Here is a 12,323-nt window from a genome sequence, read left to right as displayed (position 1 = left end):
ATTTAAAATTTGTGTAGGTGTGTTTCATTGTGACCTAAGATGCATCCTTGCAAAGTGCATTTATATCATTATATGTATTTGTCTCAAACATATAAAGAGGGGGAACCAGCAATAGTTCTAAACTTCTATGTTAGTAGAAGCAAAAATTATCGTAGAACCATCTTCATTAACATAAACTACAAAAATAATAAAAATCGTTGCCCTATTTTAGGGTAACTTAACTTTAAGATGAATGAACAAGTAATGAAATTGCCTCCTCTGCCCTTACAGGTTGTAGGATACACGAGGGAAAAATAGCTGGGAAATGCATCGGTGTTTGTGTGAACGGTTTTCATTGCCACGGCTGCTCAACAATCTCCGTAGAATAGTATCAAACCAGTGGCATTTCCGACATTTTGCATATTTTGCAATTACACAAACAGTTTATGTTTTATGACGCTATTGCTGGACGTTCAGGAAGAGCATGTTAATTACATCATTGGAAAGCTTATAACAAATACATCCAATTTAGTTACGTTGCCTGAGGCTCTTTATTATATTTTTACAAATTGCCATTTAAGATGGGAATCTCTTTCGGTTCAATAAACTAACTACATTCTATTCCATGAAATTCAATATGAATTAATGTATTACATGGAAAAGAAAGAGCTTATTGCGTTGCCTCAATGAAATTGAATGAATATGAATTAATGTATTAAATGGAAAAGAAAGAGCTTATTGCGTTGCCTCAACGCAGGTAGAGGACTGGTTTGATTCCCAGTCGGTGTTTTCCATAATTGTACTTCCCGATATAAATTAATATTCTATGGGTGAGTCCATGACTGCTTTTGCTCTGAGAAATTAGCGACTACAGCAGACTGGACCTTTTCATTCAACGTGGTCACGATGTCACGATAGTAGCTTGCCGAATCAATCTCTTCCAAAATATTGATAGGATTGCCCTTCTCATGGTCAACAATTGTCCATCCATCAGTAGTCGCATCACCAGTGGCCGTGATCCTGACTGGTATTAGTTTTGTCCTTGACCTTAGTTCTGGCCTATCTATCAATATCACCGCACCTAGGACTTCTCCCAAAAACATGTCCTGAAACAATGAACCAAAACCAATCAATACAATAACAGAAATTTCCCACTTAAATGTAATTGATATATTTTAAGCAATCATTAAGCTGTGTGTGTAAACCAGATTGTTCAATTGGAGTGTCAACCATTATACATACTAAATTTTTATACACATGGTGACTGCGATACAGGTGCTCCATTGTTGTGAGTAGGCGATGCATAAACACTGCTTCAGGTGTCTCCTTTGACATCTCTAGCCCTTTTATGAGTTTTTCAAAGGATGAAGCTTTGCGTTGGACGTTGAGAGGAATTAATGTAATGTTAAGCGTTGTTGCTATAACCTGCTTTGCAGCATAAGGGTCAAGGAACATGTGAAATTCTGCGTTTTTGTTTGAAGGGAAGGTAAAGAGATTTCCCTGTTGGACGTTGTCACCTTCGTCAAAACCGCCACCGACAATGTACAGATGCTGTGAAATTAGGCCGAGGAAAAGATGTCAGGAAACAAACATACTCTATCATCATTTAAATAGATGCAAATTCCATGCTGTACGTGAAGGTAGACATAATATTTATATCTCTTGACACGCAGGAACAAAAAAAAATAATATAATCCCATATATATATATATCAACTTTATCTATGGGTAGAAGTTAGGTCAACTTTATCTATGGGTAGAAGTTAAGTCCTTGGTCTTGTCTCTTTAGTTAGTTTGTTAAGTGTTTTTTGGGATTTTTTTTTGTTTATTTATCTGTGTAGGTATTGGTGTCTTTTTAATAATATTTGTTGTGAGTTTATTTTTCATTAGAATCTATATTTTTTATATTCTTGATCCTTCATGTTTTCCAAAGTATTTTATCATCCTATTCGTTCTTAACTCATTTTAGTATTTTTCTTATTTGTTTAATGAGCCTCGTATTTTATGGTTAACCATGTTTTATTTATTGATTACTTTTCTTTGAATTTAATTATATATATGCTTATTTATTTATTTTTATTTATATATATATATATATATATATTTTAATTAATATATATATATATATTTCTTTTGAGTTATGTGTAGTTTTGTTTTATTTTATTAATTATTTTTATTTTAGTTTATTTTATTTCTATTAATTATTTTTATTTATTAAATGATCATGTGTTGATTAAGGATGTGACTCATTTTTCTAATATGTTTTTACTTGCCTGGTTGTTTGGTGTTTGACTTTGATTTTTTTTTAGTTATTCTTTTTTCCCATTATTTTCCATTAATAGAATTTTTTTAATAATATTTGATTTTAATAAATTAATTTAAATATTATTTTTCAAATCTCTACATTGCTCATTATGGTCTCTACAGTGCTCTCTATTTAAGCATTTGCCATGCTCTGTCTCTTCATCCGGTCTTGATGATGAACCACACTTGTTGGTTTGAAACGCATGGGCCAAAAATTTCTCTTATGTGATTTTTACCGAAAGATTTTTCTTAAGCCAAAAATTATTTATATATAATAACTAAAAATAAAATTTCAGGTGTGTATATAAAAAAATTCTTATTGGATTGAAAGCATATATATATATATATATATATAAGTTTTAGTGGACATTAATCATCATCATCCATATGACTATTGACTGTCGCTGAACCATGCTTCTTTTGTGCTGTTGCTGACACTACACTGTATAACCTATATTGTTGCCAACCCTACATCTGTATGACAACCCAACTAACACTCCCTCTCAACCATTGTTGCTGCTACTGCAACTATAGCAACTGAGAAGCATCCAAAATACTGAATCAATTGTCTTTGTGCTGCAACTGTCTCCTAAGTTTATGACTGCTACTAGTCTCTGCACTGTCTATTGAGAAATTTGCATTGTTGTTGACTCTACACTATGTCTCCTGCACTGCTATCAACACTGCTCAATATCTGACTGCAACTAGTTTGCAACTATCACTTTGGAACTGACTGCATCTATTGACATTGATCCTCCTGCTACTAAATACCGTGGGCCCCTATAGCAAGGTAATGGTCCATGAGGAAACACCATTTGATGCTTACCTCAATGGACCTTAACCAAACCACTGTGCAACTCTTGGGAATAAAGCTCCATATTGCCCCACCTCACCACTAGAGGTATAACTACAAACATGGTGAAATCTTCCTCTAGCCTAGAGGAAAGTTTATCTAACTCTGTGGATGTTGCCGCTTGAACTTGCGTTTCCTTCTTCTCCTTCTTCCTCTATGGAAATTGGGTATTGTAGTGGCCAAACTCGCCACACCTAAAGCACATGATATTTCACAGATCCTTCTTCTTCATCTTCTCTCCCTGTGAGCCTTGTCCTTGACTGGGACCTTTTTTTTTCCCATTTGACACAAGGGCCACATTATCTTCCTCATTCGGACCCTTTGATCCCTTGCTGCTACTGCGATTGATGAAGCTCTTTACTAGAGCTCACCTCATCTCCTCTTGTGCAAGATCACCCCACATTCGGTCCCACCAGGCAGCATAACTCTTCCTAGAATACTCTGGACGAAATTCTCCCATTCCTCGATGACATTGTTGAGGGTTATCCTTACCATTTCTGTAGGTGGAGACATCTCTCCTAGAAATTCTAGCTCATCCGGATATCTTGAAGTCTAGTGAGAAAGGGATTAATGCCTTCACCCTTCATCATTTTGGTGTTACTTAGCTTTCCCTTCAAGAACATCTTCTATTGTTGGGAAGGATTCTAATACAACCCTGAGAGAGCATCCCACATTTCTTTGGCTGCCATTAGAGGAAATTTCAGCCTAAAAGTGCCCATGAAATTTTCACGTAATTTCCATGTCATAATATCTAAACCAATAAAAATCTTTTAAATTTAAAAAAATGTACATGTAAATATTTTGGAGAGAAAAAAAGAAAAACTATTTTTTTAATTGTATTTTTGGCTTATCTCTTTATAAGTTTACTCAAATTTCAAGTATAAACACTCGTTGGATGTGGAATTAAATTCCACATACAACGAGCACCCATTATGCATACTTTCGAGAAGACCCACATCAACAAAAATTGAAAATACACTAAAAAAATGTTTTCAACATGTTTTTAAATATATCTTCAAATTTTATCAATGTGGGTCTTCTCAAAAGTATGCATAATGGGTACTCGTTGGATGTAGAATTTAATTCTATATCCAACGAGTGTCTACACTTGAACTTTGAGTAAACCTATAATGATATAAGTTAAAAATACAATTAAAAAAATTAGTTTTCTTCTTTTCCCTACAAAATTCATAACTCTTATTTTATTATTTTAACCATTATTTTATTAATTTTCTTTAGAAGGCCACTTTTAGGCTGAAATTTCCTCTAATGGCTCTTTCCAGATATACGTGAGACTATATCGTTTCAGACTCCATCCAGGATCATCCACGTTGCCTTGGCCATCTCCTTCTTGAATTCTTTTCGTTGATCAACATCAGTAGGTTCTACCACAATGTTTTCTGCATGGATTTTAAGGCTAGGCTCATCTAGCAAGAATAACATCCTTGCCTTCTAGATGATATAATTGGATGCTCCTTCCAACCTGTTCTGATCTCTAAGCTGGATTGTGGCCATCTCTGCAAAAACTCAACTTGGGATGGAAATCTCCCTCTTTCTCCTGCTCGGCTACTAGCTCTGCTAATCGCACTCCTTCCTGGAGTGAGGAAAATTGTCTGCTGCAACTTCCTACTGTAGCTAGAAAATTTGGATTTCTGAAGCAATAAACACTCTGAGAGAAACTCCCTCAGTGTGTGCAATTTATCTTCCACCCAATACTGAATCTGCTCTAGCAAATTGATGCAAACCCTTGATGCTCCCTCTGATTGTTAGAATTGCTTTTATGGACAAATTGAATTTTCCCGCTACCTACAATTGGAAAATCGAACTCATGCCTAACAATTCGCACTGCCTGGCTAGGAACTATGTAGCCCCAGAAAATTTCGGTCTGGTACTCCCTCTGAAGAACGAAATTTTCTCTCTTCTTCCTCTGAGCCTCTTATCTGTTAAATATGCTCTGATACCATGTGAAAATTCCCTTGAAATGCAACAACTGGAATTAATTCTCCTAATTGATTATCAGTTTATTAACTTTTTTATTAATACCGAATTAATCACATTGCAATTTCTTCACCAAATAAAATAAATGTTGCGGAAAATAAATACAGGAAACTGAGGAATATGCTAGCACACACACATAAAAATTGACATTGTTATTTTGAACAAAAGTCCTCGGAAAAACCCAATGTGGGAAAACCGATGTAGCAGCTGAGGATTTATATTTTATTTTGCAACAAAAATTTGAGTACAAGTTGGTGCCGAAAACTGACAATCCTAAAGAGAAAATACTGGAAATTTTTTTGTGAAGAAATCCTCAAAAGCAATATGACATTGAAACTGACCTTAGAAACCCTTCCACAGAATGCCCTGCATCACCCTCTGTGCAGGCACAAATTTCTGCTACCTAGATCTCTCTCAGAGTTGCCTCTCCAGCCTACCACTGACTCTGGAAGTCTCTCTTCTAGCCTTTGCGAATTTTTCTTGCCTCCAGAACTTTGAAACAACCTCCCGAATTTGCAAATCGAACTATTTCCTAGAGGTTACTGCACAACCTCTTTGTGGTTATCTCTATCTCTCTACAAGCTACTCTCTAGAATTGGAAATCCTTCCTCTGGACATCGTTGACCTCTCCTGCTACCTGCTACTCACCCACTAGCTCGATCTCCAATGTTGAATCACTCCTGCAATTGGGAATTCGAACTGCTTGGTGTGTTCTCCATCTACCCATTGACCTCCTCTTATAACTCTCGTTGGAACTCCAACAACCAAGATTATAACTTAATCGATGACTAAGATCATCTCCAAGTCGATCTGTGTGAGTTTCTAGAGAATTCTCACCTTTATCAATTAATTACTATTAATTAACCATTTTTCCTAAGTTAGACTTAGGGAAAATTTAAATGAAGGTCAATTAATTTAATTGAGCTATCTCTAGGTGGAATTTCCAAAAACTATTTCTGGGTTTTGGAGAAACCCCATGTTTTAGGCTCTCCACGAAGTTTAGAGACTAGAACACCTATAATACTATAAAAACTAACACTATCATGAAACACTCGATTCTTAGAGAACTTCATGCAACTTTGATTGACACGGTGAATCACAATGGGCCCCATCTCAAGACCAAATAATCCTGTGATCATCTTGCAAAGCCATATGGTCTCACATCTTGCCATACTTGCTGCAATGTTCTTGGCATTTTCTCAGCTAAGGGCCATTGAGTGTCGCTTCCTGCTATACCAAGAGATCATAGTTGATCCTAATCTAAACCAACAACTTGAAGTACCCTTCTTGTCCATTGCACTCCTTTCCCAATTTGAAAGTGTCTAGCCCTGCAACTCCACTCCACCAATTTTAACGTACCTCAGTCCATACTCCACTGTACCATGAAGATTCTTGAGCACATGCTTCACTACCACCCAATGAGCCCTCCTCAACACCACCACAAATTGGCTGAGTGTGTTCACAGCAAAACAAATATCCAGCCTAGTGTTGACCAGATACATCAAGGACTCGATCAATTGTCTATACAAGGTGGGATTCACCAAATCACCCTTAGAAGCACTTAGCTCAAAGGAACATCTAGGTCCTCCTCTTGCTCTGGAGACTATGCCCCTATTGTTGGTGTTGTTGGTCCCTGCTCAACCTTTGGAGCCTCTCACTCCCAATCCTCTACCACCACTGAATCTGTCCCATGTGACCTCTTAAAGGTCCTACCCTCCTCAAATCTAACATCCCTCTTGACCACCATCTTCCTCTCTCTTAGAATGTATACCCTGTAGGCTTTGAATTGTCATTGTATCCAATAAAACTGCCCCTTTGATTAGGGCTCTACTTTAGTCCTCTTCTCTGAAGGAATATGGACATACATTGGACTACCAAAGATGCATAGATGACTCACCTTTGGTTTGACTCCTATAAAATCCTCGTCAGGGGTCATGTCCTTCATTTCTCTATGACTCTTGTTGCACAAGTATAAATTCGTATTCCATGCCTCCGCCCGCAAGAACACGAGAATATTGTGTTCATGGATCATGACCTTCATTCCTCCCACTATACTCTTGTTCTTCCTCTCTGCCACTCCATTTTTTTGTGGATTGTAGGACACTATCAACTCTTTCTTGATTCTTGTTCCCTACAGAAATCCTTGAAGTCATTGGAGGCATACTCGCCCCCATTATCTGATATCATGACCTTGACCTTCTTCGTAGTCAAGTTCTCTACAAGAGCTTTGAACTCTTGAAACCGACTGAAGACCTCATTGTTGGCCTTCAGAAAGTAAATCCATGTCTTCTTGGAATAGTCATCTATGAATATCATAAAATAATTGCACCCATTGATAGACTCCACTGACAAAGGACCACATATGTTGGAATGTACCAAATCCAACACACCCTTGGACCCGGTCTCATTGCTAGGAAATGTTTCCTTGGCTTTCTTGGCAAGCAATCATCCCTTACATACACCGTCATACTCTATACTGAAATCCAAAAAGCAAGTGACCATCTCTCGTAATAGTGGTAGAGCTCTATAATGTGGATTACCCATCCTCCTGTGCCAAATCTCACTCTGGCTATCATTGTAATGGACTAGGGCGTTCGTTGGCTATCCTCTCAATAGATACAAGTTATTCTCCTTATTGCGTATGACTCACGTCATGCTAGGATCAACCCCTTTCGTCCTAATAACTACCTCATATCTCATGAAATTGACCTCAATGTTGATTTTTGGTAGCATCTAATGTGCTCTAGCCATGAAGTTTGGTGGAGAGGCTAAGGCACATGAAATCTCCAAGACCCAAAAATCGTTTGGAGAAATTCCACTCGGATGAAGAGATATTAAAATAATTAATATTTTTAGTAGGGTTCTTGAGTCTAAATTTAGGAAAATCAAAGTATTAATGTGTATTAATATAATATGGGTGAGAAAGTTCTAAGAGATGAAAATGAAGTCAATTCTAATCTTAGTCGTTGATTAGGGACTTAATCTTGTCCATTGAATTGTCAACAGGAAAAGTATAAGAGGAGGCTTGAGGGTTCGGTTGAGACACAACAAGAGAGATCAAGAATTCGATTTTTTGGGGTTGGGTTTGCTGAGCAAATCAAGTTAGAGATAAGTTGCAGTGAGGGGAATTTAAGCACGGGATTTCGATCCAAGGCTGAAGAATACATATTAGAGAGGCATTAAAGTGTCGGAAGAAGCAGCGCAGGCCCAAGAAGGGTTGACGTAGAAGCCTAAGGAGCCAATGCAAGGACATAGAGGGCCGTAGAGGCTGATGCAGAAACCGTAGAGGCTAATACAGAGGACACAGAGGGCCTTAGAGGCAGCGCTAGGAGATTCTGTGGGGCAGATTGGGCGCTGATCAGTAGATCCTGAGCTGGGAGAGGGTGATGGAGTTCCAAAGCAATGCTTGGAGCAACTTTCACTATCTAGCACAAGGAATAGTCAGAGTCACTGTTATCTCAAAATCAGACCCTGATAGGCTGCTGGTCAGGTTGACTCTAAGTAACTATTTCAAACCTACTTTAGGCTGAGGCCTAGCCTCCTCAACCTGAGAGGGCTCTCTCTTGATGGATTAATGATTTTGATTAAAGATAAGATGGCTAACTCTTATAGAACAACTGTGAAAAATATGAATGCTAGAAACACATTAAACAACTATCCATTGGGCTTATGGAGTCAACAACACCTCAATATAACAGTGAACTTAACCTTACATGGAAGTCAGGGCATTCAGCATTTAGACATTCAGAACATCAACTCATATGGGACCACACAGTTTATAAATGTATACAGGAAATCAGAGCACATTCAGTGAATTCTGAGTGATTATACATCTATACCACTGTAAGAATTAAGAAAAGGACAACATCACATATTCTGAACATAAGAAATCCTTCATGAATCCTGAGAAGTAAAGTCAAAATTATATTACTGAAAATGAGTCTTACATAAGCCAAATACAAGCTTTGTTATAAAGTTTTCCAACCCTGATTACATTTCTGTTTCAGCTATATATAGAGCTCTTATTCTAACTGATCGAGATTCCTCCTCCAGCATGAGGGGAATTCGAAAACTACTTCTAATGACACCTATTAACTCTTTAACTAACTAATAAATACAACAGTTGACTGGAGTTTTTTTTAGAGATCTAAATCAACTATGACTCTAACTCCATATTACATGCATGATGGCTTTAATTAAGATGATTCCTCGTTCTTTGACATCTGGTTCCCTTCTAGTTTAGTTGTGATGGTTTTCAAGGCTCCATGGTTGTCTTCAATGACACATGTTTTCCAATGCCCTGAAAGATAGGAAACTACCCCTATTTACTGGTCTTTAGTTTTCCCCAAAATATTCGAATGCAAATAAGCATGTCCTTTATCCTTTAATTACCCAAAATGGAGCAGACTGCCACGTCCTTGATGCGTTGTAAGCTTTTTCCCATGTACATGTGTGCAGGCAAAAGTTTCTTGTAAACTGTTTGATATATCCTGAACTGTGGTAAATGTGCTCACTTTACGGCAAAAATTTAAAGTTGGATTTGAATATATATTTTCTCCACCTGTCTTGACTTGGTTGACTGTTGATAGCTTCAGATGATGCCTTGTATGCCTTTTAGACGTTTCCCTTTCAAAATTCCCGCTTATAATTCAAAACTGCTTGATTTACGTTGAAATCATCACTTTCAGCAGTTTCGTAGTGCGCTACGAAACTGATGAGTTATTTAAAACAGCTTGTTTTTAACCTGAGACCTTTATTAGCCAAGTGCTTGATTTCCAAAAACTTCTTTAGACTTTGCACAGGTCGAATAGGAATTTATATTTCTTCAGATAGATAAGATCAAGCAAACTTGTCAAAATTTTGAAACAAAATCTTACTTGAAATGAAAACTCATTTAGCAGGTCCTTTAAGCTGGCTTAGCTGTGCCTTCAGATCTTCAATTTGTTTCTTCATAGCCTTATTCCCAGCTCTCAGTTGCATATTGATGCTTCTGATGTACTTGGCTTCTTTGATTGCTGGTACTGTCCAGGTGTGAAATTGTGAATGGCCATCAACCACTGAATTCAGTTGGGCTTCTACAGTTGCATTCCCTTCCCATAGAGTTTTATAATACTTTGCGTGTATGACTGCATGTCTTCTAACGGCTTTCTTCAATTTGGCAATCTCATACTTAGCTGATTCTAATTGGCTCTTCAGGGCTGCTATATTATTTTCTTTAGGTGTAATGACCGTTTTGCCTGCGTTTTTCTGTGTCTCTTCCCCTGTTTCCTCTGTTCTTGGCAGTACTTCCTGTACTTGCTGGAATCTCCTTGTCATAGGTCTTCTAGGTTTAAAAACGAACTCTTTAGCTGGCTCATCAAATTTAAGCCTTTTTGAGGCCTTGGATTTCTTGGTGCTTTCTTGTTCTGACTGTATTAACTCGATTTGAACTGGTAGAGACTGCTCAAATTCAATAGCCTGTAATAAGTCATTTAAACTTGCCTTGGACACTGGACTTTCTTCGACTGCTATAGCTTTACCTTTTTCCTTATTCATCTGGCTTCTTGTTCTTATCCTTGAGACTACTTCAGATGTGCTTGTTTCAGGTACAGTCTTTTTACCATGAGCTTTTTCCTTAGTTGATTGCTGAGGTTGATCTTGGATGACGAGTGGCTTCACTTGTTTTCTTACTTGTGACTTTGGAACTCTTTTAGCTCTTGCTTCTGTTTGGAGCTCAGCTATTGTAAAATCTCTAGCAGGTGGAGGAGTGAGGCCAGTCTGGCTTTTGAAGCCAGCCATAAAAATGAATGAATTCCAATCTCTGTCTATCTTTTGGAGTCCATCTAAAACCAGTAGTTTGATCAAACCACGATGAAACAAAGAGGTTTCACAATCCTCTTTCCTCAGTTGTACCTTATCACACATCTTACTCAAACTACGGAACAGATAAAAAGGTAAGTCTATGGAGACCTTCCCGGTGAAATGCAAAAGGAGTTTAAAATGGTAAGAGTAAACCTTGTTATACCTTCCTTCACAAGTCAGATATTTCTGTATGCAGGTGAGTAAGTGAGCATAATATTCTTTGACATAATTCCTGGGCACTGCCTTACTTAAATCTTCATTTACAAATTCATCCTTCAAAAACTCCTTACAAGGATTCATGTCAAATTTGAAGTTTTTAAACCATTCCTCTTGTCCTCGTGGGATCTCTGTCACAGTAGATATCACTTTTGGCGAAACCTGCAATTCTAACATGGCTACTTTTGAATTCAAGCCTGTGTAGTTAAGTGCAAATTCTTTAGTTACCTGTGTGTGTCCTCCTTGTAACTTTTTGCAAAACTTCCAGCACCCGGCCTTTTTAAATGCTTTCTTCACCTCTTCATTTCTCAGCGTTATATCCAGGCCTTCAGGCTCAGTCCTTAGACATTTGCCGGATCTGTGCTCCTTTTTCTCCATTGATTCTTCCAAATCCTCTCAAACAATAACTACCAGCTCCGGTTGGAATTGTGTTTCAGCTTCTATTTGAATTCAGCCTCGCTTGATTATCAGCCTCGCTTGAATTTTAAATTTTTCCGTTTAAAATCTTTCAAGATGTAATCTTGCAGATTTGTCATTCATGCAAGACTTACGGCCATTATTAAGATTTATACACGGTTGTCTTTCTTGGGAATGATAATTCGTGCGTATCAACAGATCTAGTGGTGGTGATAGTGGCAATGAGTGGTAAAATGTGATACGAGAGGTACATGAGCTGACATGAGTAGACACGGCCTATGACTCACCTAACGGACTTGACATTTCGGGAAAGACTCACTGCGAAATGTACGAATCCATGATTTCGCAGCGCTGTTAGTTTTAAATTTTAATGATGCGCTGCGAAACTGCCTAATCATGATGCGCTGCGAAACTGCCTAATTATGATTGCGCTGCGAAATTGCAAAAAGGCACGGTGACTGACATAAGATAACAAGTGGCTATAGAACAATGGTAGATGGAGGGGAACCAATGGGAGCTGAGAATAACTTGACTCAAAAACTCTTCAAAACTCCAGATTCTAAGGGAAAAAATTAAAACAAAATTAAACTAGCACTGACCTTTGTCATCGGGCTAGGATAAAAAGTTACATGTATCAATTTTAGTTCTAAGTGATAACAGTCACTATGGGGTTGATCATCCAGTTGTTGATTTGCCAGAATATTTGTCTCAAGAGA

At 37.7% G+C, this 12,323-nt stretch overlaps 1 protein-coding gene across 2 annotated transcripts in view; it reads right to left on the bottom strand.

Annotated features, from left to right (window-relative positions):
- Positions 1-286: 286 nt before the first annotated feature.
- The window catches only part of LOC149255173 (nucleoside hydrolase 3-like), a 386,258-nt gene continuing 374,221 nt past the window's right edge, over positions 287-12,323 (bottom strand). Inside the window, exons 11-12 of one of the 2 annotated variants that reach the window (XM_089460377.1) lie at positions 1,222-1,530; positions 287-1,085 (exon numbers count right to left, since the gene is read on the bottom strand). In XM_089460377.1, the coding sequence (XP_089316503.1) occupies positions 804-1,085; positions 1,222-1,530 (591 nt within the window). In that variant the 3' untranslated portion in view covers positions 287-803. The remainder of the gene's footprint in view (positions 1,086-1,221; positions 1,531-12,323) is intronic. The other variant, XM_089460376.1, reaches the window with a different exon arrangement.

The sequence above is a fragment of the Pinus tabuliformis genome, chromosome 7 (assembly GCF_031772625.1).
Source record: "Pinus tabuliformis cultivar Carrire ecotype Pingquan chromosome 7, CPIR1, whole genome shotgun sequence".
NCBI lineage: Eukaryota > Viridiplantae > Streptophyta > Pinopsida > Pinales > Pinaceae > Pinus > Pinus tabuliformis.
This window is presented reverse-complemented; position numbering and strand designations above follow the sequence as displayed.